The sequence below is a fragment of the Coenobita brevimanus genome, chromosome 62 (genome assembly GCF_032717465.1).
Source record: "Coenobita brevimanus isolate Jiangsu-jjx chromosome 62, ASM3271746v2, whole genome shotgun sequence".
In the NCBI taxonomy this organism is placed as follows: domain Eukaryota; kingdom Metazoa; phylum Arthropoda; class Malacostraca; order Decapoda; family Coenobitidae; genus Coenobita; species Coenobita brevimanus.
Window position 1 is genome coordinate 11,939,460 of NC_137015.1, and position 27,745 is coordinate 11,967,204.

Below are 27,745 nucleotides of genomic sequence, written 5' to 3' on the forward strand. Positions count from 1 at the left end.
ATTATAGTATATACACCACTGAAGATGATGGTATACAATTTATACCAATATAACCAATTTCCGGGAGCAAATTTTGTTGTGGAGTTTTTTCTTTGTGCCCCCGCAGAAGCAGGGATGGGGGGAGAAGAAAAGGGATGGAGGGAGGACCGAGAGAGCTGAGTACACCACCACGTCTGCGTTCAGAAGGGCTCGTTTTTAACCTAGGAAGAGGTGATGCACTTCAAAAATATTTTATTGTAACAATTTAATTTTAAACACTTTTCAAACACTGTACTGTACACTTTATATACATTGTTATTTACAATATTACAAACTAAAGTGTTCACTTTGTATATTTCACTTATCACTCATCACCCACAGACTTTTCCCCATACAGTCACTACTCGTTATACGATGATTTGGTATATCATAATTCACTACAACGATAACAGAAAAGTTCCACCCCAAAATCCAATTTGCATTGAATTTCCCGCTATAACGATATTGCCCTTGGAATATTTCGTACAAAGCGCCAGACACACGCAAGGCAACACTCGCTTGTCTCAGGCATGATGGCGGCCCCAGCGTGCAGAGCATTGTTTTGGTTCAGTTGCGATCCTGCCACCCCTTCAAAGCCCTGTTTCATGTGTGCCCCCCTGCTATCATCACCTCTCAGCCAAGCATTATGCTACTGTACGCCAATACATTGTGTAGCACCAGGCCAACGTTATGCAAGTGTGACTGTTGTGTTGTTGCAACGATTTACTGTATGTGAGTAATGCCACCTGTATTGGTGTGACAGTGTTTGTTTTGGTCTTGGAGACAACTTGGACCGACACAGGAAGTGATTAAGGTGGGTTGTCATTTTGTTTCACCCTTGGGTAGGTGACTTTGGGAGGTTAAGTTGACATTACCCCCCTTTTATAATGTGTTTTATTCTCCCGATTTACGATAAAATCGTTATACGTTAAGCTATGACCTTACGTAACCCCATCGTATAACGAGTAGTGACTGCATACAAGAATTTAGTCTGATCAGCTCCTCAACTCTGATAAAAGCGAATTCCTGTATACTGAAGTTCTTTATATCAAGGTTTTACTGTACAAGAATAAACAAATCTTTCACCGCCGCCTTGCGTTCGTTTCCAGAAATCAGCTAACTGTTTACAGTAATCACTCTAAAATCCGGACACCCAATAACCGAACATCCCCACTACCCAGACCTAATCATCCTGGGATCCAACATTCCCAAAATGGCCCGAAAACCCAAAAAAATAAAAAAAATAAACGATTTTTTCCCGTCCGTAATTTGAACTTGCCGCGCGCGCCGCGGGAGAGCATTGTTTTGGCGCGTCATTCCTCCGACGTCCAATATAGCGTCGCTGCATCCTCCCCACTTCCCGCCTGTCTCTCACCGCGAGTGTACGCTCCTCGTAATGGCTGCCCACATGATCGCTTTTGTGGTGGTGCCCTACCTGCTGCAGGGCCTCCTGCTGCTCTCGGGCCTCCTCTTAGTGTGTGTGATGATGAGCCCGCCACCTGAGAAAAGGAAGAGAGTGGTGTTGACTCTGGAGAAGAAGAGGGAGATATTGGAGAAAGTGGATGCGGGTTGGTCTTCTTTCCGCATTCTTCGCGAGTACAACCTGGCCTGGTCTACTTTGTTTGATATCAAGAGGTCCCGAGACAAACTCATGCAATACACGGCTGACTTCTCGTCGAGAAGCAAACGCAACGTGGAAAGGAAGGTTATGTTTACCCCCAAGTTTGCAGAAATCGACCGATCCACGTTGATTTGGTATCGACAGCAACGTGCTGCTGGTGTGATGGTACGTGGAACGGAGCTGAAGGCTGCCGCTGAGAAGTTCGCCAGGCTTCACGACGCCCTAGACTTCAAGGCATCCGAGGGTTGGCTCTTCGCGTTCAAGTTGCGACATGGCCTTACCAACCGTAAAGCACATGGCGAAGCACTGGACGCTAACGAGGATGGAGTTGACGAGTTTCGGCACAAGGTGAAAGGCTTGATCGACAGGGAGGGCCTAACTCTCGGTCAAGTCTACAACGCTGACGAAACTGGCCTATTCTATCGCTCGCTGCCAACGAACACTCTAGCCGAGGAGACGGAGAAGCGTGTACCTGGCCGCAAGCTTTCCAAGGAACGGATATCTGCTTTGTGTTGTGCCAGTGCTAACGGCATGCACCGGCTTAAGCCCCTTGTTGTTGGCCATGCAAAGCAGCCTCGGTGCCTTCGTGGGGTGATGGATGTCCTTCCTGTCGTCTGGTACCATTCTTTGAAGGCATGGTTCACAGCTGTGATCTTCAAAGACTGGTTTCACCGTCACTTCATCAAGGAGGTCATCCATTACCAGACGAAGACACTGGGAATCTCGCGTGACCAGGTAAAGGCTCTCCTTCTACTCGACAATGCACCTGCCCACCCGTGCGACAAGGACTTGGTTGCTGAAAATGGCCGTATTAGGAGCATGTTTCTGCCACCTAATACGACTGCTCTCATTCAACCAATGGACCAAGGAGTGATCGTGGCAACAAAGCGCCTATACCGTCGGAAGCTCCTGGACTAGGTGATGGTTGTTCTCGAGGACGAGGACGAGCGCAGGGAGGGACGGGACACACGAGGCAAGCGGACTTTGGAAAACCTTCGCCGCTACAACATCAAGTCTGCACTGTACAACTGGGCTAGTGCATGGAAGGAAGTCCCTGTGAAAACTCTTGAAAATGGTTGGTCTCGTCTGCTTCTCGGAACGGATGTGGAGTACGATTTTCTAGGGTTTGACGTGGATGACTTTCATGCACGGCTACGTACGCACGGCGACGATGTAACTGTGGACGATGTTCGTGAGTGGTTGGATGACGACGAGGGCGATCCTGGGTATCAGACGTTGTCTGATATCGAGATCGCGTCTTCAGTTGCTGGTGTCAGTACCGAACTTAAGATTCTGAAGCTGAAGGTGACGATGATGCGGACTCCTCTCAGCAGGACACAACTCCAGCCATCCCCAAGCTGAGTGCACTCCGGGAACATCTAGAGTTTGTCCTAGACTACCTGGAACACCCGGACTGCGACAGGGAGATGGGGCCCTTGGGACTCGTGGAGGAAGTGCGTGCTTTCAGGCAGCGCATCATCAATCGTCAGAATCGTCGGTCATTGCGTCAATCAACCATTGACAGTTTTTTCAGGCCCGTGACCCCCGCTGTGCCCAGCCCTGGCTCCACTCCGTTGCCTTCCCAAGACAGGCCCTCATGCTCCGAGCCACAGCCCAGCACATCAGCCACGGTGGAGTCACCGCTCGACGTGAGTTTGCGGCTTTCTTCAGAGTCCTCTGCAGTGGATACGCCATCACCACGACCCAGCGATGCACCCCTAGGTCGCCTGCCAGTGATACTCTCGGACTCTGACAATGAATAAACAGCAAGAACTTCTCCACTAGACCACATGGGAATTTTGAGTGTTGTGCAATGAAAAAACGGTATGTTGTGTTAAGGATTTAAAGTTGTGAGAGAAAAGACTCAATAGAAAACTAATGTAACATAAATAGACTTGTTTGTTTTGCCTTTGGAAAATTAAAAAAAATTGGGAAAAGTTAAAGTGCAACACTAAGTTACAATGGAGCACTATTTGGACAAAAGTGAACACTGTGAAGAGAACAGACTTCTGTGTGTTATTGACTAAGTTCAGTGCAAGACGTCAGGAAGAGTGTACTGCAAGTGCGTCAGGAAATCGTTCTTACTGTCAGAGTCCGAGAGGAGGCGGTTATTCATTGAGGTGGCCAGGGACTTGCTGTAAGTAGCCAGAATGTTTCATACTGTACTTTTTTCCCTACTATACTTACCTCATTTCACTCTTTAAAGTCCTTTTTTGGTGTGAATAGGGTGTTAGTAGCTAAGCATGTGCAGAAGGAATGTGTTTTTCTGAGTTAGGCTAGGTTAGGGTCCATAAGTACCAGAATGTTTATTAATGTATGAACATACTTGTAAACCCTCATTTTATGTTTCTTTTGCATTTATTTCAGTCATTTATGTGCGTTATTGGTGTGATTTGGGTCTTAAATAGGTGCTATGCATGTCCAGAGGGAGTTGTATAGGTGTTTCTCTGAGTTAGGGTCCATAAGTACAAGTCCATAAGCTGGGGCCCAATATCCGGACAAAACCAATAACCGGACCTACCTATGGCTCTATTACGTCTGATATTGGAGTGATTACTGTATACTGATGCATTTGTTGTATCCTACACTCCCTATGTATCCAGTGGTATACTTCGAACTCAGTCTCTCTCAGTGCAATGAATGACTGCCATTAATTGTTAATGGTAGCGTGGACAATGACAGTGGGGATTGCAGAGACAAGTCCAGGGAGAACCTGTAACATTAAAGCTAGGACAACAAGATACTGTGTCTCTTTCTGCCCCATTTCCCTCCCGGACTACAATAAATAGCTGTTCCACACACTAAGGTTGTAAAACAGAAAGACTATCTTCAATAAGGACAATTGTATACAGAATATTTACACTGCTTAACAAACAAGTTACATAAGTCAGCTACGTTAATACAAATATGCTACGTCACTTAATACACAAGCTTAACTCGATTATGTACATACGATGAGGTGCTACACAGTTACTTAATAGTTCCCTCATCGAGTATGTAATGATCACTTTACACTATAAGACTTATAACTGAATTACTCATGCTACTAACTTCACCCCATGATCAGGGACAAACACGACAAAAGTATTATTGCTGGATCTGAGGAGAAGTCTTATTGGCACTTCACGTCACGCTTACGGTACTTTACACTCACACTTCCACAAGATTCTGAACTTCAAACACTTCTACTCACCATAGCCACGATGCCTATGATCGTGTGTCTGTCTGTCTCCCCAGACAGACTGGCTATGCCTACGTCCAGCTAGGACCAGTTAAAAGTTCTTACTGCCTACATCGCTCTTATGAGCATGCTTATATACACTTGCAACAGGAAGTACCTTATCCCTAAGTCACTAATCACTTCAACCCTACCCCATAAGTATCCGCCCTAAAGGTACATGGCTAGTACATTAACCCTCGCAGCTGGTTGTTCATCATCCAGGTACCTCAAGGCTCTCTCACGTAACTCTGTGCCCTGAGTGTTCTCTGTCTGTTATCTAGTGTCCTCCTTCTCTCACTATTTCCTCATTCCTTTTGCCCCTCCCAGTGTTTCATTTTCTTCCTCTGCAATCTTTTTCAACCCTAGTCGTCTTCTAGCTTCCTCTGCTTGATCCCTTGCTGCTTGGTCCAATGCTTCCTGTACCTGCGCCATGACCTCTGCGCGATGTTTATGTCGAACAGTTTTATACGCTGCTTTCAATAACCAGCGTCGCTCCCTGTCCTTGGCAATTGCGCTGTCTGCTCCACATCCTCTTTCTTCTTCACCCCTCCTTTCTCTACCTCCTTCTCTTCCTCTGCTCCCACCCAGCCCGGACCTCTGGCTGAAGGGGCCATGTGGTAGGGTGTGGAGATAGCGTCACAAGCTACGTCATCAAAGGCATCACTGAGGTCAGCAACCACGTCACCTAGCTGATGACTGTTGCCGGGCCGACACATCTGGCATGGTGCAATCACTCTATGCTGCATGTGTGTGCATAGCTAACCCACATAATTCGTAGTTTACTGTTTATTTATGATGTATTTATGAAAATCAGTGTGCATTATTAAAATTTCAATTAATACTTAGTCAGGCCATCGAGAGATTTGCGTCTGATTGTTGACGGCCTTCATACAAGTCACCTCAACACAAAGTCCTTCCCCAAATCATGATCTTTGTGGTATATTGCGCAGGGCAATTTATGAAAAAAAAAAATTGTGAAAAAGTGTGCATTATTTGGCTGAAAATATGGTACTGAAATTTGAAGAACATAATATAGCAATGAGCATCAGTAAAACAGTATGTCCTCAGGTTGAAGAGGGTCAACTGCTAGCACTGAACTCAACTCATTATCCATTCCATTTTAATCCATGACTGTTTATTATTTAAATGCATGTGTATTTGAAACTCTGCACACAAAGAATCAAACATGTACTATATTGTCATACCAAAAAAACACTCTAAGTCATACAAACTACAACCATTAATAACAAAAGCACTGCAAATCTGCAAACAAAGTAATATCCACCTAAGTTATATCCACCTTATAAGCGTGTCGTCATCCACCACAGCCAGCCAGTGGAGGTGTGGAAGCTGTGCTGCATGGCGAATTATGGCAAGAGTCTTGCCACAATGGCCACGTTCAGTGTTGGTGACACCAAGCAACACTGTCCCAAACCTGGTGTCTGAGACAAAGAAAGAATTACAGGTCTATTTTAGGGTACTTAGTATTTGAGGCTTCACAGTGTTTGTGCTTTGTGGTCCCACCATCATGCAATTATAATACTATTATAAACACACTACTGGAAACACTTTCAGAGTTTCATGAAAATTATGTTGAAGGGTTGCCAGTGTTTTGTTACTGAAGGATGTGGGGATGCCACTGCTGCTGTGACCCTGATTTAATGAACATAACAGAACACAGGAATTCCACAGATTCTGCTAGATAAACATTGCAAAGCTTTAGAATTGTTAGTTGCATGTATGATGCAAGTGGTGAGTCTTGAAGTACAACAGGTACACTGCAGATAAGTCATACAGATTTGTTAACAACTTCATCATTACCTTCACAAGCATCAAATCAAGAACCTGCGGTGTAGAAATTTCACTTACTAGGGCAACATCACATTATCCTACTGAAGTGTGAGCATTATCTAATTTATAATTTATGTTGGTTATCATGAATGGGTAGTGCCATTGTGCAGTCAAGCAAGTGCACTCTTGTTCCAGTGTGAAGGGCTGGCATATTTAGACTTCACAGTCCTGTACCTCTACAATAGTAGAGGTACAGTACTACTATACTAGTATGCTCCCTTAATGAAGTCCATCTCGGAGCACAAAGTTTCCTAGGGGGCCACCACTGAAATGCGGTGAGAAGGGGAGCTATCAGGATCTGAAAGGACCATGTGTGAAGGCCCCTGGAAGTCTTGAGGAAGACTTCCTATATCCATTGAGATCCTGTAGAAAGTGGTTCTCTGGCAAGCATGACACCCTGGGTGAAGCTTTTGGGAATGCCTTTCTTACAGTACAAAGCTCGTACTAGGAGGTGGTGACCATCATCCTTTCACCAGATGTAGTGCTGCCTCATTCTTTCTTCCCCTTTCTCATTCCATCTCTGTGTCTGTCCTCCTGTCCTCCTACTTCTCTCTCTCTCTCTCTCCTTCCTGTCACTGTTTATTACTCTTATTTCCACTTCAGGTGGCTCTACACTGAGTGACAAGCCTAATGGTCTCCTGCAACCCAGGACACCATTTACAATGCTGGGTGATAACCATATCATCAATTTATGGGTTGAAGCAGAGCCTACTATGGTGCCCTAGTTAGCTGAGTGGAGAGACATAAATGCAGCATCCATCCAGGAACCTAACCTCCACACTATTCCCCATGTGTCAATGTGGTGAGACACTGTCAGCAACAAGGGAGCTTCAGTTGACTGTGCGGGACAAACCTGCAAGGGTGGTTGCTTGCCTGTGGTTGATAGGTCTGCTTGGTGAGACAGACTGGGGTTGGTCAACAACAACAACAGTACAAAATCATCAGGCTTCTACATATGGGACTATCCTGCCAGAATCACAGTACTCATGTAATACAATGAGGTCTGTGGATGATCAGAATGCTGTATGTCAATGTGGAGGATCCATCCATGGCTGTGGCCTCCATTTATGCCAATTCCTTACTTCCAAAAATCTATATGGGCTTTCCCTAAATGTATCATATTTCTTCACATGCAGATTTAATGTCAGATGACTAAGGGCTACTTAACTTGTATTCTAGACCAATTCTGCCATATGTCCCCTTTTCCAAGGTGGATCCAGGATTCTGAAGGCTTGAGTGATGGGTGAATGATTGGATGGTTCACTTCACTGAACACACTACTGATAGTTCCAATATTTGATGTGCTTTTTTCTGGATTCCACCTTATCCCATCTTAAGGTGAGAGTTCAGGTCATGATGATAACTTCTGTTTTAGTAGGGTAATGCAGTGCAGTGCCATTCTTCAGTAATGGTGCTGATAAGAAGCCTACACATCATGGCTTTGTGCACTCTGGGCAAAGCTATGTAACTATGGCATCCACCTAGGAGCCAAATCTCTTCATACTTCACTGCATCTTGCTGTGGAGAAGGATCCTAGTCTGAGCCTGGTGTGGCACTGTCAACCACAAAGGGGCACCAGTTTCCTGCACAGCATTCATACTGTACTGTATCTGTAGGACAGCCCCATAATAGCAATTGCTTACCTGTGGTTGACAGGTCTGTTCAACCAGACAGACTGTGGTTGAGCAACAACTCTATTAAAATGTGAACTCATTTTTAGGATGATTTTCTCAAAAGTCTAGTAATCATGAATATGCAAGTGGTAAAATTTCCCAATGAACATGTTGTGATAGGTTGAATTTTGTGTTAAATTAGGATTAAACATCAGCATTTGCTTGGTATACTTTTTCAGTGTTTCAGTAATGCAGACAGTAGGCCAGCATACTCTCCCATACATTTTCCTCAGTCAACATCAAACTACATGTACATTACACACCACACTTCCAGTTCCAAAATTAGTAATATTGGCATCTCAACACTCAGCTTTGGGGGGAGGGGGGGTGGGGGTCCTGGTGACGACTAAGTGAGATGTATAGAACCATTGGCTGATTTATTCTATATTTATTTCTGCAACATTCATTGCCTGTTCTCTAATCTTCTCTCTGTTGAACACCACCTTTCTTCCTGTAACCCTCACCCCCTCTTCTTCACTGACACTCGGATGTCTGAGGTGACTGATGGCAAACCCTTTCCTTTATCCTCTTACTTTCTCTATACTCACTTTAAAGCCAAAAGTGGCTTTTGTGTATATTTATGCAACAACATATCTTGCTCTTGTGTTCCTGAACTTGAATCCACTGAATTCTCTATACTCTTGCTTCAACTACCCTGTTATTCTCTGACTACTGTAAATACATCTGTGCTGTGTACTTATCCTCTAGCTCTACCAGCTACAAAAAATTCTTTGAGTATCTTACTTCTGAGATGGAACAAGGTATAATAGAAAAAAGCAAGGATGAACCCAAACTGTTTTATAGATTTGTTAATGGCAAACTGAAACAAAGGGAAGGAATCACCAAACTGAAAGTAAAAGGAGAGGTCTATATAGATGCAGCAATGCAAGCTGAAATAATGAACAAATGTTTCCAATCAGTTTTCACTAATGAAAAAGAGTTTGTGGAAGGGGAGGGAGTGATTAGAAATGTACCGGTGATAAAAGATATAAAAGTGAAGGTACAGGAAGTGTATAAATTACTGGAAACTCAAGATGTAAGGAAAGCCCCAGGACCTGATGGAATTTCTAATTGGGTACTGAAGGAATGCAGAGAACAACTGGCAGATAAAATTCACAGTCTAATCGTGTGTTCTTTGGAAGAGGGGAAAGTGCCACAAGAATGGAAGAGGGCAAATGTGGTACCAATTTATAAGGGAGAAAACAGGGAAGAACCCCTAAATTACAGACCAGTGTCTCTAACCAGCATGGTCACAAAATTGTGTGAGAGAATCCTGAAAGACAGATGGATAAAATATCTAGAAGAGATGAATATTTTGGCTGAATGCCAGTTTGGATCCAGAAGTGGAAGGTCATGTGTTTCCAACTTGTTGAGCTTTTACTCAAGAGCAATTGACGTGGTACAGGAGAGAGATGGTTGGGTGGATTGTGTGTACTTAGACTTAGAGAAGGCCTTTGACAAGGTACCTCATAAGAGACTAATGTGGAAACTAGAATATATAGGAGGACTGAAGGGGAAACTCCTGGAATGGATGAGAGACTTTTTGAGAGACAGACAAATGAGGACAGTAATAAAGGATAGGATGTCTGGATGGAGGGAAGTAACAAGTGGAGTCGTCCCTCAAGGCTCGGTGTTGGCGCCAGTAATGTTCCTGATTTACGTAAATGATATGGTAGATGGAGTGAACAATTATGCAAGTTTGATTGCTGATGATGTAAAGATCCTGAGGAAGGTAGAGGTTGAGGAGGATTGTAAAATGCTGCAGGAGGATCTGGATAGGATACATGATTGGAGCCGGATGTGGGAAATGAAATTTATGTAAAGAAATGTAAAATATTGGAAATGGGTAAAAGTACCAGGAGGCCATCACTGAATTATTTGTTGGGTAATGAATTAGTCACAAAAATGTGAGAAGAGAAAGATTTGGGAGTGCTGGTCCAAGATAGTTTGTCACCTGAAAAACACATTAACAAGGTAGTTAAAGAGATGTATAAACACTTGACTAACATAAGAGTAGCATTTCATTATATGGATGAGAAGAAGATGAAAAAATTGATAGTGGCCATGATCCGCCCCAGGTTAGATTGAGAGAATACAATGAACAGCAACCAAGATGGTCCCCAGTCTGGCAGATCTGTCATAGAGAGAGAGTCTGGGAAAGCTGGATTTGCCTACCTCAGAGGAAAGGAGAAAGAGGGGAGACATGATTGCAGTGTTTAGGACCATGATAGGAGTAGATAAAATTGACCGAGAAGATCTGTTTGTATGGGATAAGAGAGTAACAAGAGGACACGGAATGAAATTGAAAAAGTCAAGCTGCTTGAAGGATGTCAAGAAATATAGCTTTCCTTACAGAAGTATAGACTTATGGAATAGCCTGGATAAAGAGATAGTCCAGTCTCAAAACTTAAACGAGTTTAAAGCTAAATTTGACTTACTGAGAAACAGCGATGGGAACCCACGAGCATAGCACATTTCGTGTATATCACGATTAGGTATACCTGTATTAGGTAAATACATAAATATTTGTAATGACTTAGACGAAAAGGTGGTGCAGGAGATAAACATTTATGTGTGTACAAGTAGACTAGAAAAATGTGGATATGGAGACAGGACAACACGAGCATTGCTCAATTCCTGTATACTACAAATAGGTAAATACAAATAGATAAATACATGCTATCAAAATCTCTTTTCTCTGAAATATCCATTCTTGGTGATTTCAATGCTTACCACCACCTTTGGCTCTCCCCTCCACCTGCTGATCCGCCAGGTGAACAGATCTACATCTCGTCTACCCTGAATATCCTTGAGCAGCCTGTACAGTACACTGCATCCTCAGCTGCCTTGGAGTTTCAGCACACATGGCCTTTCTTACAACTAATCCTTCTGCCTACTCTGTTAATCTTTTCTCTCCTTCGGGCTCCTCCGATCACAACCTTATCATCTTATCATGTCCTGTCGCTCCAGTAAGGCCTGTGGACCCTCCCATGACATGGCAGCTGTGGCACTTGGGAGCTGCTGACTGGGACTGGGAGGCCCTCAGGCAGTGCTTCTGTTATTTTCCCTGCAATGACTAATGTCTAATGCTTCCATGAGTGTGCCTCGTGCATTACTGAGGTTGTTCTCTCAGGCATGGAAGCATATATTTCTTTCTCTTATCCTATGACTAATAAAAAAAAAAAAAAAAAAGTTTAATCACACTTGTTTTCATGCTGTCCAAAACAAGAAGATGACCTACAAAAGATACTGGAGCTAACCCGTCCCTGAATCTCACCTCTATTTTGCCCAGAACTGTGCTAAAATCTGTTCTCCACTCTGCTAAAATAATTTCATTCATACCCTACATTGCTGACCATAACGATTTTGTAACGCTTGAAATAAATGGTCGCTAGGCAGAAATTACCAATTAGATGAAGTGGCTGGCGAGTGTGACGATTCTGTCACGTTCTACTGAGCACAGGGGAGGGGTTGGTAACACCACTCGTTGGCGGTATCTTGCATATTTGCCTCAGTGTTTACAGAGAGTCAGGTGGTATGTGGTGGAGCAACTTTACTGTTTTTTCACCTGTTTATGTACTTTCACAGGTGAGTGCTATGCTTAGTAAAATTAGAATTTGAAGATAAGTCACTGCTGATTGTATAGGTGTGAAAAGCAGGCATAATACACATGAAATACACACATTTCACCGTGATTATTCATATGTAACGATTTTGTACACTTCGTCTTTCAAGTGGATGGTACAAATAGTGCTTTGGACACACCTGAACAGCGAGGTAACATTGAACCTGCCATGAGTAAATCATCCTGTTGAGTATTTTGGGAGTTTTTTTTCTTGATAGATAGATAGATAGATATATCGATAGACATTGATAAGGAGAGAGAGAAAGAGACAGAGAGAGAAACAGCAAATCTAAGCAAGGCAAGCAAGCAGCATCAGTTAGGCACCACCACTTCCAACAGAGCCAGTTAGAGCCAGGCAGGAGTGAGAGAGAGAGAGAGAGAGAGAGAGAGAGAAAATTAAAGACGAGAAGGTAAATACGAGTAAATGACTGCAGAAGAGAGGAAAAAACAATAAAACCTCCTGAGAGAGAGAGAGAGAGAGAGAAAATTAAAGACGAGAAGGTAAATACGAGTAAATGACTGCAGAAGAGAGGAAAAAACAATAAAACCTCCTGAGAGAGAGAGAGAAAATTAAAGACGAGAAGGTAAATACGAGTAAATGACTGCAGAAGAGAGGAAAAAAAAATAAAACCTGAGAGAGAGAGAGAGAGAGAGAAAATTAAAGACGAGAAGGTAAATACGAGTAAATGACTGCAGAAGAGAGGAAAAAACAATAAAACCTGAGAGAGAGAGAGAGAGAGAGACTGAATCTGAAAGACGAGAAGGTAAATACGAGTAAATGACTGCAGAAGAGAGGAAAAAACAATAAAACCTCCTGAGAGAGAGAGAGAGAGAGAGAGAGCAAATCTAAGCAAGGCAAGCAAGCAGCATCAGTTAGGCAGCACCACATCCAATACAACCGGTTAGAACCAGGCAGGAGAGAGAAAGAGAGAGAGAGAGCAAATCTAAGCAAGGCAAGCAAGCAGCATCAATTAGGCAGCACCACATCCAATACAGCCGGTTAGAGCCAGGCAGGAGAGAGAGATAGAGACAGACAGACAGACAGATATAGGGAGAGAGAACAAGCAAATCTAAGCAAGGTAGGCAAGCAGCATCAGATGGGTAGCACCATATCCAACAGAGCCAGTTAGAGCCAGGCAGGAGAGAGAGAGAGAGAGAGAGGGAGAGAGAGAGAACTTCAGTCTACATTTCCTTTATGTCATGTTTGATACATACTCAGATAACCAGTTGATAACAAGATTTTGTATTGTATTTTTTGTGGAAAAAAACATTGTGTTACTTGTTTTGGTATTTTTCTGCAATTTATTATGCCTAGCACAGTATAGGAAAAACATTAGAATCTATGTATATACAGGTAATTTATATTGTAAAAGATGACTGTGACGATATGGTTATGTTTGAATAAAATTTTGTATAATATATACTTCTCAAAACTGAATGAAATTAAGGCTTAATTTCAGCACTGAGAAAAAAAAAAAAGGCAAGAATAATTATTTTTTCTAGTCATATCATAATGCAGGCGTTATAGGGTTAAATGTTCTGAACTCTTTGACTCAGATTCTTCCTGCTTCCTCTGGCATCTTCCCAAAAACCCTTCTAATAACTTTACTTCATCCTCCTTCTCTCTTCTTTTCTGCTCTGATGGCTCTGTAGCTTTTTTCCACTGAAAATGCAGAACAGTTTCCTCATTTTCTCCATTTCCACCTTAGACAATTCCAGTGCTGTTCCCCCATCTCTTCCCCCTCAGACTTCCTCATGAATGACATTAGAATTTCACAGTTGATGTATTTTCTGCCCTCACTGGCCTCAACAAGGCATATGGGCCCGATGGTGTCCCTCCTCTTATCCTCAATAACTGTGCTTCTGTGTTTACACCCTGTATAGGTACAACTCTTTCTCATTGTACCTTTCATTCTTACTGGAAGTTTACTCTCATTCAGCCTGTCTCAAAAAAGAGTGACATTTCCAGCCCTCTATCTCCCAACTGCTTTAACATCCTATAGTTCTAAATGTTTAAAATCTATATTAAAAAAAAAAAAAAAAATCTTAAAGCACCTTTCCTATCACAAGCTTCATTCCAACTGCCAGTATGGGTTCTGCCAGGGACACCCCACCAGTGAACTTCTCAGCTTCCTTTCACACTCCTGGTCCTCCTCCTTTCAGGACTTTGGCAAAAGACATCTCAAAGTCAAGCATTGCATTAATCTTTAATCTCCAAAGTGCCCTCTTACAGTTTCTATCCTTCTATCTGTGCCTTCATTTCTAGCTTCCATTCTGGTCATTCTATAGCTGTTGTCGTAGACAACCACTGTTTTTCTCCTTGAGCTATCAATAGTGGTGTTCCTCAGGGTTCTGTCCTGTCACCAACTCTCTTCTTTCTATTCATCAATGACCTTCAACACTGTACATCTAACCTTAACCACTCATACGCTGATGACTCTGCCCTCCACCTTTCCATTCATTTCTTGCAACATCCATCTTAGTAGATACTTAACAAGCAAGGGATGAGGCTATGGCACACCAACTGTTCGACTTGGCTCATATCGCTGATTGGGTAAAAATCTTATTTTTAATGCATCAAAAACTCAGTTCTTAAATCCTTTGGCCCATCAAAATCTTCTGCGGGAGTATCCTTTAATTTTCAGTAATATCCGACTCAATCTCGCATCATCTATGAACATACAGTATATGGGGTTTGATTCTCTCGGGATTTATCTGGGAAAATTATATTACCTATCTTATAAAATCTCCTTCCAAAAGATTAGGTGTGGTAAGCCAACTCATGCCTCCTTTACCCCTGCACAGCTGTTGACATCATACAGTACGGGGGTTTTATTCACCCGTGTCGGGTACAACTCTCACGTGTGGGGAGGCTTCCCACATACAGCTCTAAGGTGGAGTCAAAGGCTTTTTGTCTCATTAACTCTCATCCTCTTAATAGTTCCTTTCAACCTCTGTCTCTTCCCTCCTTTTACTGGCTCCCTTCAACCCATCTCTATGGCACACTACTGCATCTTTTATCATTTTTCTATTTCTACTTCAGTGGTCACTGCTCCTCTGAACTGTATGCTTGCATTCCTCCACCCCTATGGTGGGCGTGTAGCACAAGTCTGGCAGCAAACACTCGTCCCTTTTCTGTCAAACTCTTCAATTCAAGAATTAACCATTACTCCCAGTCCTTCAGCTATGCAACAGGTCAGCTCTGGGACTGTATTCTTTAGTCTGTACTTCCTACTGTCTATGACATCCAGTCTTTTAAATGCAAAGTGTCCACCGACCTCAAAATTTTTTTTTTTTCTTTCTTTTTAAGGGAACAACCTTGTAGGCTTCTGGCCTTTGGTTCCTTCTTCCTGCCTTAAAAACAAAAGAAATCACTTGCTTATATGAGCAGTAAGAATTTAGGATCCCCCTTTTTTTATTTTTATTTTGTTTGTGTGTTTGTTTATTGCTGTGATGACCAATTTCTTATTATACGACTGGTTTTCTTGCTTATATCATCCCTACAGTGCTAGATTCATTATATGACTGGTTTTCAAAAATGCTTAATTCCATCCATCATCGCCCTTTTATTTATTTATTTATTTTTTTGTTTATTGTTGTGATGGCCAATTTCTTATTATATGACAGGTTTTCTTGCTTATATCATCCCTACAGTGCTAGATTCATTATATGATTGGCTTTCAAAAATGCTTAATTCCATCCATCCATCATCCAATCCCACCGCCCCACGAAAAGCGTAGGAGCCTGGCGCTAGGCAAGTTGGTCCTGACATTTAAGATGAGAGTGACCAGCCTCACTCATCCCTGAGTGGCATTATGTGAGCAATACACCCCAACCACCTCTTGGATATAAACCTACACAGACTCAATCCGACTGGAGTGCCTTAATTGCCCACTAAATCACCAGGCGCCAAAATTTGGTTATATGGTTACCACCCAGCATAGTAAATGGTTTCCTGGTGTACAGGAAACCATTTGGCTTGTCACTCTGTGTAGAGCCACCCATAGGCAGAAGGAAGAGGAAAGAGTGAAGGAAAGAAAGACAGAAGAGGGAGTGTACAGTCACCCGTAGGCAGAAGGAAGAGGAAAATGAAGGAAAGACAGAAGAGGAAAGAAGGAAGAGAGGAAAGGGCAGACACCCAAAGCAGCACTACACTGAGTGAGTGGATGGTGAGTGCCTCCACCTATAGTCTGTTCCATATAAACTGGCGGAGAGAAACCTGTATTTTCTTTCCCAAGTCTGGGTCATACGTAGAATGCAGGTGACCTTTGAAGGATTATCCCCCTCTTTCCTCCAGCCCCTCCCTTCTCCTTCCTCTCCTGAGAGAGAGAGAAAGAGAGAGAGAGAGAGTGTGTGTGTGTGTGTGTGTGTGTGTGTGTGTGTGTGTGTGTGTGTGTGTGTGTGTGTGTGTGTGTGTGTGTGTGTGTGTGTGTGTGTGTGTGTGCGCACACACATGTAGGTGTAGGTGCATGTGTGTGTGTGTGTATTTTCTGTGGAGAGCCTTCTTCTGTGCTATCCTTGTGTTATTCTCATAGATTAGTCTTATTTCTGTTGGAGCTGCCTAGCATGGACCAAACGACCTACTGCAGTTTTCCTCTCTTCTTACAGTATGTTCTTTTATGTTACTTTTAGCAACTTACATGACTGTTGTATTAATATTTAAAAACTATTTAAGACCGGTTTCAAAATTTCCCATTCATCATAGAAACACACACACACACACACACACACACACACACACACACACACACACACACACACACACACACACACAGACTCTTGTAAAGAGCTACAAGAAGAATTAAATAAACTTCATGAATGGAGTAGTACATGGCAAATGGAATTCAATGTGGACAAGTGTCATGTAATCAAGTTTGGTAAAAGTGGAAAAAGACCTGATTGGGATTATAAGTTAGGAAATAAAACCCTATACACATCAGAAAGAGAGAAAGACCTAGGTGTGATTATCAATAACAGACTATCTCCGGCTGACCACATCAGTGAGAAGGTACGGAACATGCATACACTGCTTGCAAATATGAGAATAGCATTCACATACATAAATGAAGACATGCTAAGAAGGATAATAACATCATTCATTAGACCAACCCTGGAATATGCATCAGTAGTCTGGAGTCCTCATCTCAAAAAGAACATAGACAAGATTGAAAAAGTTCAAAGGGCCGCTACAAGATGGATACCAAGCTTAAGGGACCTAAGCTACGAAGAAAGACTAAATAAATTGAATCTACCAACACTATAGGAGAGAAGGAAAAGAGGTGACATGATAATGCTATATAAGTGCATATCAGGGAAGGAGAAAATAGACATAAATGATTACTTAACATATGGAGAAGCATCAGCAAGAGGACACTGCAAAAAACTGCATAAGAAGAGAGGTGATAAAGACGTAAGGAAATTCAGTTTCCCAAACAGAGCAATTGATCAATGGAATGCACTACCAAATGAAATAGTGTGTGCCAAAACAATTCACAAATTTAAGGATATGTACGATATATATGGTTTAAGACACGGGACAGTACGAGCTTGACTCATTCCTGTAAAGATACAATTAGGTAGGAACACACACCCACATGCTCCCACGCAGCCGCATATAAGGTATATTCTCTATCGACAGTTCTTATGAAAATATGTGGAACATGCTGGGACTCTTGGGTGAGTATAGCTTGAGCTGAATGGTAACAAAGAAGAGGAAGGATGGAATGCATGAGTGGAGCACCTGCTGACCCGTACTGCTTCAGGTGTGCGTTTGGCTTCAGGTCAAGATGGGTGGAGCTTTTGCCCTGAGGTCACATGCAGCATTTCCTGGAACACCCTTGATGACGCTTCTCAACATCCCGCCCAGGTCACTTATAATAATGGACAACGCATCATACCACTGCAAAATCATAAATAAAGCACCAACACAGAGCTTACGAAAACAAGAAATTATAAAGTGGCTTCTTGATAACAACCTCCCTCATAACCCTCTGCACACAAAGGCTGAGCTGCTACACCAAGTGGGGGGGGGGGGAAACAGACAAACAATTGTCTGAAATTGATGAAATCGTCAATAATCCTGGTCACCAGGTGCTGCGGCTTCCTCCCTATCATTGCCAGCTCAACCCCATAGAGATGATTTGGGCTCAGGTCAAGGATGATGTGAGGAAGAGAAACTCAAATTCTTCTAAAAAATTACGAGTGATCGAAAAGCTGACGAGAAATGCGATTGAAAACGTAACAGCAGAAAACTGGCAGAAATGTGTGGCACACACACACAAAAAAAATTAACGAAAAATTTATGAGAAATGACATTGCTGTAAACCACATGGTAGAAAATTTTGTTATCAGTATATCGAACGAGTCCAGCAGCGATGAAGATGAATAAACAAGTGTTGTGTGAGGTGTCTTGTGTATACTTATGGTAAATAAGAGTTGTAAATATAAATATAAGCCATATACTGAACATAATTTGTTTAATATTATACAAGAGATAGAGAGAGAGAGAGAGACAGGGGAGGGGGGAGAAAGGGAGGGAGGGAGGGAAGGAGGAAAGAGCAAACTGAGAGGGTGGGGAGGGAGAGGGAGAAACTTTCCCTTTTCCTATTAATCACACACACACACATACACACACACACTAGAAGGGAGAGAGGGAGAGAGAGAGGGTAATGCGTATTTCACCATTATTTTTTTTTTTATATAAAACTCTATCTTGATAGAAGTTATTTTCAACAAATCATATGACTGATATTTTAATAATTATAACGGTTCACCATTTTGCGATGAATTGATGATTTTCTTAGGTTTGCAAATCAGGATAGAACTTGTAATAATGCCTTCAAATTACAAATTCATGTTTGGATTGGATGTTGGATTAATTAATATTTAGTCAGAGAAAATATTATTGCTATATTTGAAGTTTAGACAATAAACAGTTCAAATCTCTCTCTCTCTCTCTCCCAGGAGAAAGAGTCAGGTGAGGTCACTTTTATCCCTTTGTACGGTCACCTACGTTCGACTAGGACTTGGGCGTAGCTTCTCCGCCACTTTACATGGAACAGAGTATACCATCCATCATCCAGTCCTACTTCGCCCCATGAGGAGCATAGGAGTCCGGGGCTAGGTAAGATGGTCCTGACAATTAAGATGAGAGTGACCAGCCTCACTCATCCCTGAATGGTATCACAGGAGCAATAATCCCCAACCACCCCTTGGATACAAATCTTCACCGGCTCAATCCGATTGGAGCGACTTAATTACCCACTAAACCAACAGGCGCCATAATTTGGTTATATGGTTACCACCCAGCGTAGTAAATGGTTTCCTGGTGTACAGGAAACCATTTGGCTTGTCACTCAGTGTAGTCACCCACAGGCAGGAGGAAGAGGAAAGAATGAAGGAACGAAAGACAGAAGAGGGAGTGTAAAGTCACCCGTAGGCAGAAGGAAGAGGAAAGAATGAAGGAAAGAAAGACAGAAGAGAATGGAAGGAAAGAAGGATGGAGGAGAGGAAAGAGCAGACACCTGAGAGCAGCACTACATCAAGTGAGTGGATGGTGAGTGCCCTCACCTACCACTATTAAAAAATGCTTAAACAATTGTAAAATGAGGGTGCGCTGCACAGTTATGGATCCATGACTTTGCATGTTGTTACAAAAACTTCATTAGTTTTTATATATAAAGAAAGTTATGAGATTTCAGCAACTGTTGACCCTACGCCCAAGGGGATCTTATATTATTCTTGTTATAGTAAAAGCTCAATTAACCAGAATGCTTGGGGATTCTTTCAGTCTGGATATGGAATTTTCCAGATAATCAAATGTTACTCTTAGAAATTTTCTGGGAGGTCAAACAAATGAAATAGGACCAAACTTGGGACTTTACTTTATTTCATAAAGTACATTATTCAGTATCAGATACAGTACAGGTATGATACAGTACAGGTACACTACTATCTATCTATCTATCTATCTATAGCCCGACGCCCTAATCCTGCAAAGGGTGGCCACAGACAAAACGCCTCCAAGTCGCTCTGTCACCCACCATTTGACTACCCTCCCCCCAACTCACCCCCCCCTCCCTCATATACCTCTCAACTCCATCCCTTCACCTCATCCTCGGTCTACCTCTCCCTCTCCCTCCCTCCACCTCACCTACATACACCCTCTTAGTCAGTCTTTCATTCTCCATTCTCTTCACATGTCCACCACCTCAGTGTATTTTACAATACACAAAAAAGACAACAAGAGCAATTGTACTGGACTAAACACAAACCAGCAAACATTACCAAAAATTATTTACAGAAAAAATTAGTATATGTTATAGGCCAAAACAATTTTGAAAACTTAGCTGCATACACTACTTTATCCTGTACTGTACAGAACTAATCAAGAATTATAGGGGGATCATCAGGATCATGAGATGAGGATTCAGACAGTGGAGAAGAAGAAAAGGAAGGAACAAGGTCAGGAGCAGAAGAAGTGGAAGGAACTGGGTCAGGAGCTGAAGCAGTGGAAGGAACTTGGTCACGAGCTGAAGAAGTGGAAGGAACACGATCAGGAGACGAATAAGTAGAAGGAACAGGGTCAGAAGCTGATGCAAAGGGATTAATTTTCTGTCCTTGCGGACAATTTGAATTGGCGACGACCGGTATCCAGAATATTTTCGACCCCATGCTGACTGAATTTATGTTCTGGTTATGTGGAAGTGCCGATGCATCAGATGCCGGTCAATCAAGCTTTTACTGTCCTTCCAAATAATTCTACTCCATTTACAAAATGCCTTGTGTTATAAGGAGTTACAGGGAATTATAACTGACCCCTCCAATATGAAGAGTTTCTCTGAAGCTGAATTAGGTAATCTCCAACTACATGTAGTATGAATGAGATAGAAAAGATGTCCCTGGGCTGAAAGAATTAGCCATGATGACTATGAAAGTGCCTATATAGGACTGAGATAATTAAACAGTGTGCCACAACAACATATAACACAGGATGACTTACAATGAATACATTTTAAAAGCTGGCTTATACAGAGTGATTTACTGATACTGTACTACTTTGAGGACCCAGGAGGATGTCAATATTTCTGTAATTAATTGTATCTTTTATAAAGGCTCCATCATGCCTGCATGTATTGGCCTTGGTCACCTAATGGTAGCTCTTCATGCAGCTCGATCTCTGGCAGTCTCTCTATTCAGTCCTTTGTCCCTGAGGTCACACTCTATGACCTCGTCCCAGGTCTGTTTCAGTCTGCCTCTCGCAACCCTACCCCTGACGTTCGCATTCACCTTTTGCACACAACTGTCAGCTTCCACACTCTCCACATGCCCAAACCATCTCGATCTACCCCTCCTCATCACAACAGTCCATCATTCCTCCTCAGTTGTAATCCTAGCCTCCCAGGCCTTGCATTTAAGGATGCACCACAAATCCATCTAATCACTGTCATTTCTGGATATCTGAGCCTTTGAATATCCTCTTTCTTTATTGTACAGGTCTCACTACCATACAGCATTACACTCCTAACACATGCTGCATACGAAGATCCCTTAGCACAGGGAGAGAACCCTGTCAGTATTAAGAGAGGCAACAGCTCCCTGTACTTCCTCCAACCCTCCTTACACTAGTCACACCTCCAGCACAAATGATGTCTCCCGGGTAAGAAAACTCCTCCACACATTCAAGACTCTCTCCAGCAAGATCAATCCTTTCAAGTCTGACAGACCCTACATGCTCTCCCTGACACAATGCACACATGAAATCAGCATTATTTTGCAGTCCACCTCTAATACCAGTGCATCTCTTATGCACTGATTAATGTACTAATTTAAGTGAAACTGGCATTTCCTTTTTTCACATCATTACAATTTATCCACAGCTAAACCAAGTTTTAAAAGTGGTTTCCATTAGCATTTAAACATAACTGGTGTTCCAAAGTAGTGAATTTTCAGTGGAACTTATCCACTGGGATGACTGCATTTTCTTTTGTGATGTTTTCTTTTACCTAATCAAGTGAGAGAGATTTGTTTTCAAATCCTCTTCCTTAACCCGAGGCGTCTCATCGACGTACGAGTACGTCGCAACGTTTTATCACAGCTAGACCCATCGACGTACCAGTACGTCGCGCAATTGCAAGGTTCATTATTTGCACAATTTTCAATTTTCGCACGTGATTTTTGGTACGTATACACAGGACACCTTCCTCTACAAGATGCCAGGCAGGGACAATGCCTTACCCCGCATGACCTCCTCCTCCCCCCGAATGCCATTGTCTCGGCAATTCACCTGTTACCAGTGACCTGGCCAATAAAGACATTCAGGGCCAGAGTGATTCCCCAATCGATGACAATGTGGAGGACAAAGTTTACGTAGCATTAGAGGAAGAAGCAGTCAGAAATGATGATCAGGTAATGTCGCCAAAAAAAGGTTAGATATGTTGATGTGTTAGTGAGTGAAACAATGCTTATATTGCCTATATTACTGTTTGAAAATCGATATACTCTCGTATTACATAAAAATTCGTACCAAATAAAAAAATAAATACCGTGTATGAGTGGCGTGGAATAGTTACCCTCCCACAGAACTCGTTTTCTTTGGAGCCAGCCTGATAGAAAACCCAGTAAGGTAAGCAGTACTGCCATCTGTATCGCGTATTTTAAACCTCAGGTGAGTGATTTCTCTATGAATTTTCGATATTTCTCACCAAAAGCGGAGGTTTGAGCCAAAATTTTTTTTTTCCAAAATTGGTCGGGATTCGGGGGTCAGTGGTGGAAAATCAGTCGGGACGGGGCAGGTTAACATGATCTCATAGTCGGGGGGGAGGGGGGGAATCGATTTGTATCAGGAGAATTAAAATAGGTGGGGATGCTCACCATCCACACACTCGATGTAGTGCTGCTTTGGGTGTCTACCCTTTCGTCTCTTCCATCCTTCCTCTTTTGTCTTTCTTTCCTTCATTCTTTCCTCTTCCTTCTGCCTATGGGTGACTCTACACTGAGTGACAAGCCAAATGGTTTCCTGTACACCAAGAAACCATTTACTAAGCTGAGTGGTAACCATATAACCAAATTATGGCGCCTGATGGTTTAGTGGGTAATTTTTTTTTTATGTGAGAAAGAAGGAACCAAAGGCTAAGCCAGCAAAACAGTTCCTTCCAAGAAAAAAAAAAAAGAGCCAAATTCAAGATCCGTTCATTTCGAGATGCCTGGACACACTGCTTTTGAAAGACTGGAGATCATAGGAAGTAGGAAATACTGACAGAGGGACACAGTTACAGAGCTGACCTGTTGCATAAATGCAGGACTGGGAGTAATGGTTAACTCTTGCATTAGAGAGTTGGACAGAAAAGGGATGAGAGTTTGTTACTAGATGGGTGCTACGCATTCGTCGCGGAGATGGAAAGATGCAAGCAGACAGTTCAGAGAAGCAGTGACCATTGAAGTAGCGATAGCATAGAGATAAAGAGGCAACAGTGCGGCAAAGAGACAGAGGTTGAAGGGAGCCAGTAAGAAGAGGAGAGTTGATGAGACGAAAAGCCTTTGACTCAACCCTATTGAGAAGAGCTGTATGTGGGGAGCCTCCCCACACAGGAGAGTTGTACCCTAAACAGGGGCAAATAAAACCCGTGTATAAAGTCAGCAACTGTGCATGGGTAAAAAAGGCACAGAGTCAGCCTAGCACACCTAATCTCTTGGAAGATGATTTTACAAGAGATGCAACACGATCTTTCCAAGATCATATGAAACCCCAAGCATGTTCAAGGATGATGCAGGATTGAGCTAGATATTATTACCCCCTAAACCGCGGAGTTGTTTTGGCTCGACTTGCGTGTCCCGCGGGGATATTCACGCTCCGACAGACTTTCTAAAAATATTTGAAAAAATCAGTTATTAGTCCTAGAATGTTAAAATTGCATGTGCATATGGCACATACCTTCAGCTTTCTCCTGGGATGTTTGTTGAGCCTTCGTCGAGTACCGTAGGACTTGTGGAGACTTCTGAAGTTGGGTAACAAAGTCTCCAATTTACACTTCCCGACAACCCGTAATATGATTACCACAGCCTGATATTATCACTAGAAACATTATTCTATGATTTTCAAATAGTTTGGAATCCATACTAAAAAAAAAAAAAACACTGTGAAAGCAATGAAAATTACGAGCGCGTATGACTTCCCACTTGCGTTCGTTCGTCGCTGGTATTCTGTCATTTATTATTCATAAAAACACTCACACTTTATATTCCTATTACTATATAACACTTATATATATCTTCAGACTTTATCCATAAGTTTCCTTCAGTAATAGTAGTTTATTGTCACTGTAGGCATTCAATTTCTCTTTCAGTAAAATACGTAGAGATCCACAGTTTCACTTTCACTGTCATAACTTCAAGTATCTGTACTCATATTCTTATATTACTAATTATTTACATTTCTATTTACATTTTCTATTGTATTTTCAATATCTACACTTCTATTTTACTTACACTATGTAATGCACTGTCACTTGCAGTAACTTATAAGACTATATTACACTGTTCCATCATATTTACATCCACTGCTTTCACTTGCTATTTACACATTATTTACATTTCCCACTTGCACTTTTAGAATAGCTTCAGGCTGTGGTAATCAAAGAAGCAGGTAATGCAGAGGGGAACCTGGCACTCAGTGCACTGCCAAGAGGTGCGTTTGTGCTCAGGTGTGTGTCAGGTGGTATGTGCACATACCTGGCACCTGCGGATCGCAGCCTTCCTCTTGGTTGTGGCAGGCATTTGCACCAGTCTGTGCCGATCCATGTACGCCCTCTGCTCAAGTCTGTCGGGAAATCTTACTGCATGGCGCCTTGGTATTGCTGCTGTCACCCTACCATATCTCTCAAGCAGCTGCTGAACACAAGTCCTGGCGAACAACCTCAGGGAGAAGGACTTGGGTGGCTTTACCTTCAGGATGAAGGCGTTCAGCATCGTCATGTCTAAGAGATGCAGAAAAACTTTCCTGTACCACCTCGTGTTCTTCCTGAGGCAGTCGATCTCTCCAATCATCATGTCGGACTTGTCCACCAGCTGCATGTTGATATTATAGTCTATGACAGCATCAGGCTTCCTCACAGGTTCACCTGTCCTACAGTCAACTTTCCCACTGTCTTTCATTTCCCCCTTGTGTACGGCGGTGAGCTTGTGCACAACCCTCTTGTCATGCCACCGTATTGCCAGCATCTTCTCAGACTTGCGTAGGTGCACATCTCCTCGCTGCGAGTTTCCTGCCTCTGGGAATTTGGGGAAGTGGGCACGATTGCTCTTCACAGTGCCACAGGAGCCGATGCCATGCTCTGAAAGATATTTAGCAAGTATCGGTGCTGTATAATAATTGTCAGTATACAGCACGATTCCCACCAATATACTTTTCAAGCAGCACTTTCACTACACAGCCTGAGAAGCCAAGGGGGTGTGTTTTGTCCAGATCAAACAGTGCTGGCTGAATAGATGACAAAGTCAAGGATGTACCCTGTCTTACAGTCGCACAGTACAAAGAACCTGATTCCAAAGCGATGGCGTTTGCTTGGAATGTACTGTACAAACCTAAGACGTCCTCTGAACAAAACCAAGGATTCACCTATGATAACCTTCTGAAAGGGGTGGAAGAATGACATAAACTTATCCTTCATTCTGCTCAGAATCTCCCGGATCTTCCAGAGTGGGTCGGTTTGGGAAGGTACATCATTGTTGGCGAAGTGCAGGTTTCCCATGATGTTCCGGAAGCGATCTCTGGCCATGTACTTATTGACAGTGGGTGATGTAGTAAGTGGTCCATGGACCAGTATTCTTCCAACTCATGCTTCTTTGAGTGTGGCATGAGAAGCATGAAGGCGAAGAACACATACAGCTCCTGCACTCCTAGCACAGTCCACTGCTGCACCTGCACCACTTGCAGCACGTTGTGATTCGTACCTGTTTGTCTCATCACATACGTGCTGTATGACTTCGTCATCGAGGAAGGCCAAAAGGAAGTCCACACACTCAGCATCCTCATCAAGTGTGAAGGCAGGCTGTATCCCTGAGGAACTCTCGTCAAAATGAAGATGTTCAGGGACGAAATCGGAACCTTCCGTCCACACAAAGGCATCCAGGATTCCCTGTCGTGGCAGTGCAGGGTGGGTGAGGGTGGAGGGTGGCTGTGAGGCAGACTGGGCTGTTTCAAAGTAACTCTCACTGACCCTAGGTTGCCATGTAGCACTAGCAGCCCTGACTGTACTTGCTACTCTACTTTTACAACGAGTCAGGGATTTACCTCTTCCCCTATGGCCTGCCTTCACTGTAGATGCTGGTGGAGACTCCAACGACGAAGACTCAGGAGAAAATTCCGCTGAAGATGAGGAAGAAATTAGTGAAGTGGGAGCGGGGAGGTGATTCACCTCGGGACTCATGGCAGGCTGGGTCATGCGGGGCCATTGTTCCGGGGCTAACCCACCGCCTTTTCACTCCCTTCCCAAATTCCTTCCCTTGCTGCACTAAGGGCTCCTTTCCCTTGGAGCTAGGGATAACTTGGGACACTGAAGCACTTGTACTAGGAGTTTCTGTAACGATTTCCTCCCCAGGCTCATCACACGATTCACCCGAAGGATCAAAGTCACTATCCTTCATTATCACAGATAATTCTGCCAGTTCACGTTCCACTGCCAAGTCAATAAGTCCTTTACTGCTTCCCACATGAGTTTTTCTATGGGTAGAGGTCACAGGGCCCTTTGCAATGGGCGCAGAAGCGGCGGAAATGGCGGGGCACGAGTGCGACATGGTTTCACATCAGAGGACGACAAGGAACTGATTCCCGCGGCATATATAGGCATGCAAGGGTTGACAAGGTCAATAGGGTGACAGCTGCTAATTTACATGCTATGATATGATTGGTAGGAAATCTCGACAATACATAAAAAAATAGATAGTTCCAGGTGAATGTAAATATCACTTAGGCTTCTCCCTTCCTTTCTTATATATATTTTTATTACAAAAATAGATTATACGGCATATTTCACGGGGAAATTACCAGGGGAAATTAGCGAACGTGTGCACGTGAGGTGTTGTCAGGTGATAATTAGCCAATTCCAGGTGTATGGCACTATCTCTTACCTTATTTCTTTTTTGTATATATTATTTTGTATAGGAAAAGCACATAGGGCTTATGTCAATGGATGAAATCAGTGGAAAATTCCGGGGATGATTTGCTTAGCGCAGCGCAGCCGGGCAGGCGAGAGGAGAGAGTAATGGAGGGGAGGTAGGGAGGGGAGTCCAGAACGGGGAAAAATGGCTAAATTGTCAACAATGGATGGAAGTACAGATGAGATTAGGAGCGCTGACTATTGTTGGACATTGGCAGTACTGCACTGATAGATGATACAAGCCACCACTTGTAAGCCCGGGAGAATTCAAAATAACACAGAATCACGAAAGTGACACCCCACGGTATGACCCATTGCGCCCAAGCGTCACGAAAGTGACGCCCCACGGTTAAGGGGTTAAACATTAGTGGGTACTCCTGTGGAAAATTTTGACGGGTTGATAGGTGTAAAAACTGAGTCTATGATGCATTAAAAACAAGATTATTTTTTACCCCAGTCAGAGATACGAGCCAAGTCAGACATTAACCCTTAGACTTACCAATGATGACCTGGGTCGTCATGCATTTGTCAACCTCTGACGTCAGTATGACGACTCTGCCTGTCATCTGATGTAATCTCTAA

At 42.9% G+C, this 27,745-nt stretch overlaps 1 protein-coding gene across 1 annotated transcript in view; it reads right to left on the reverse strand.

Moving 5' to 3' along the window:
* Window positions 1–27,745, reverse strand: part of LOC145404107 (beta-1,3-glucosyltransferase) — a 196,105-nt gene that overhangs the window by 23,364 nt on the left and 144,996 nt on the right. The window contains exon 9 of the mRNA XM_080275722.1: window positions 6,160–6,301. Within this exon, the coding sequence (XP_080131848.1) occupies window positions 6,160–6,301 (142 nt within the window). The remainder of the gene's footprint in view (window positions 1–6,159; window positions 6,302–27,745) is intronic.